Source organism: Aegilops tauschii, chromosome 6 (genome assembly GCF_002575655.3).
Source record: "Aegilops tauschii subsp. strangulata cultivar AL8/78 chromosome 6, Aet v6.0, whole genome shotgun sequence".
Classification (NCBI taxonomy): Eukaryota; Viridiplantae; Streptophyta; class Magnoliopsida; order Poales; family Poaceae; genus Aegilops; species Aegilops tauschii.
Window position 1 is genome coordinate 7,549,099 of NC_053040.3, and position 1,162 is coordinate 7,550,260.

Genomic DNA, 1,162 nt, shown 5'->3' on the forward strand with positions numbered 1-1,162 from the left:
CGAGACTAGAGGGGGAAGTGGAGAAACGGTGGCGGCGCTAGGGTTTCTACCCCGTGTCGACAAGCACAGTCATAAGAGCATCTCCAATAGATGGTCCAAAAATTGGCGGTCCAAAATCGGAGATGTAAAATTTGGACCACCAAAAAGTGCGTTTTGGAGCTCCGAAAAAAGCTCAACTCCAACAGATGTCCAAATTGATGGTCCAAAAGAGCAACTCCAATAGATGGTCCAAAATGAAGATGTAAATTTCTTAAAACGACAAACTACTAGTCCATTCAACATAGTTCAAACATCAAATTCAACATAGTTTCATACATAAACTTCAACTACTACTTATTCAAACTACTAGATAAACTACTACTCATCGTCGGAGCTGCGGAACTGCGCCCAGAACTCCTCCTTGTCCGGGTCGTCGCACCCCTCCTCCTCCTCCTTCGAGAAGTCTACCCAGTCCTCCTCGGAAGAGGACTCGATGGGGATCACCGTCGAGGGACCGGCCTCGTCCTCCTTCTTCGCCCCCTTCTTCTTCTGGTCCGCCTCACGCTTCCAGTAGTACTCCAGCTTGGCCTGGACGTACTCGGGATGCTCCCAAGCAAACCTCACCATCGCCTCCTCGTCGGTCTCACCGGCACTGACGACAACCGACGGCTTCTTCGTCGTCTTCTTCTTCGTCGGGATCTCCTTCATCTTGATGCCCTGCGGCACAAGCATCTCCGCTTCCGCCCGACTCTCGATTTCTGGGAAGTTGAGGTGCTCCCGGGGCCTCTCGGCATGCCACACCGCCACGTCGTAGGCAGGCGCGGCCTCGTGGGCGGAGGGGTACGTGCCGATCCACCAACGCCTCCCGGCGTCGGAGAACTCCACTCCGAAGTTACCGGAGGGCTTCTGCCTCACGCCGAAGAAGGCCGACTTGCCCTTCGGCGGCTTCTTCGGCGCCATCGGAGAGCGGTGGAGCGGCGGTGGCGTGCGGCCGGGGCGGTGGCGTATGGAGCCGGGCGGGGCGAAGCTGAGGGGCGGTGGCGAACGGAGCCGGGCGGGGCGATGGCGGACGGAGCTACGGCGGGCGGGCCGGGGCCGGGCGGAGCTGCGGCGGGTCGGAGCTGCGACGGGTCAGAGCTGCGGCGGACGGGACGGGGCGGGGTGGGCGGGGCGGCGGCGCACG

General features: G+C 59.9%; 1 protein-coding gene across 1 annotated transcript; it reads right to left on the minus strand.

Moving 5' to 3' along the window:
* Positions 1-357: 357 nt before the first annotated feature.
* LOC109734434 (uncharacterized) lies at positions 358-939 on the minus strand. Its single transcript, XM_020293640.1, has one exon. It carries the CDS (start codon positions 937-939, stop codon positions 358-360), a length of 582 nt encoding a protein of 193 aa, XP_020149229.1.
* Between the last annotated feature and the right edge of the window lie 223 nt (positions 940-1,162).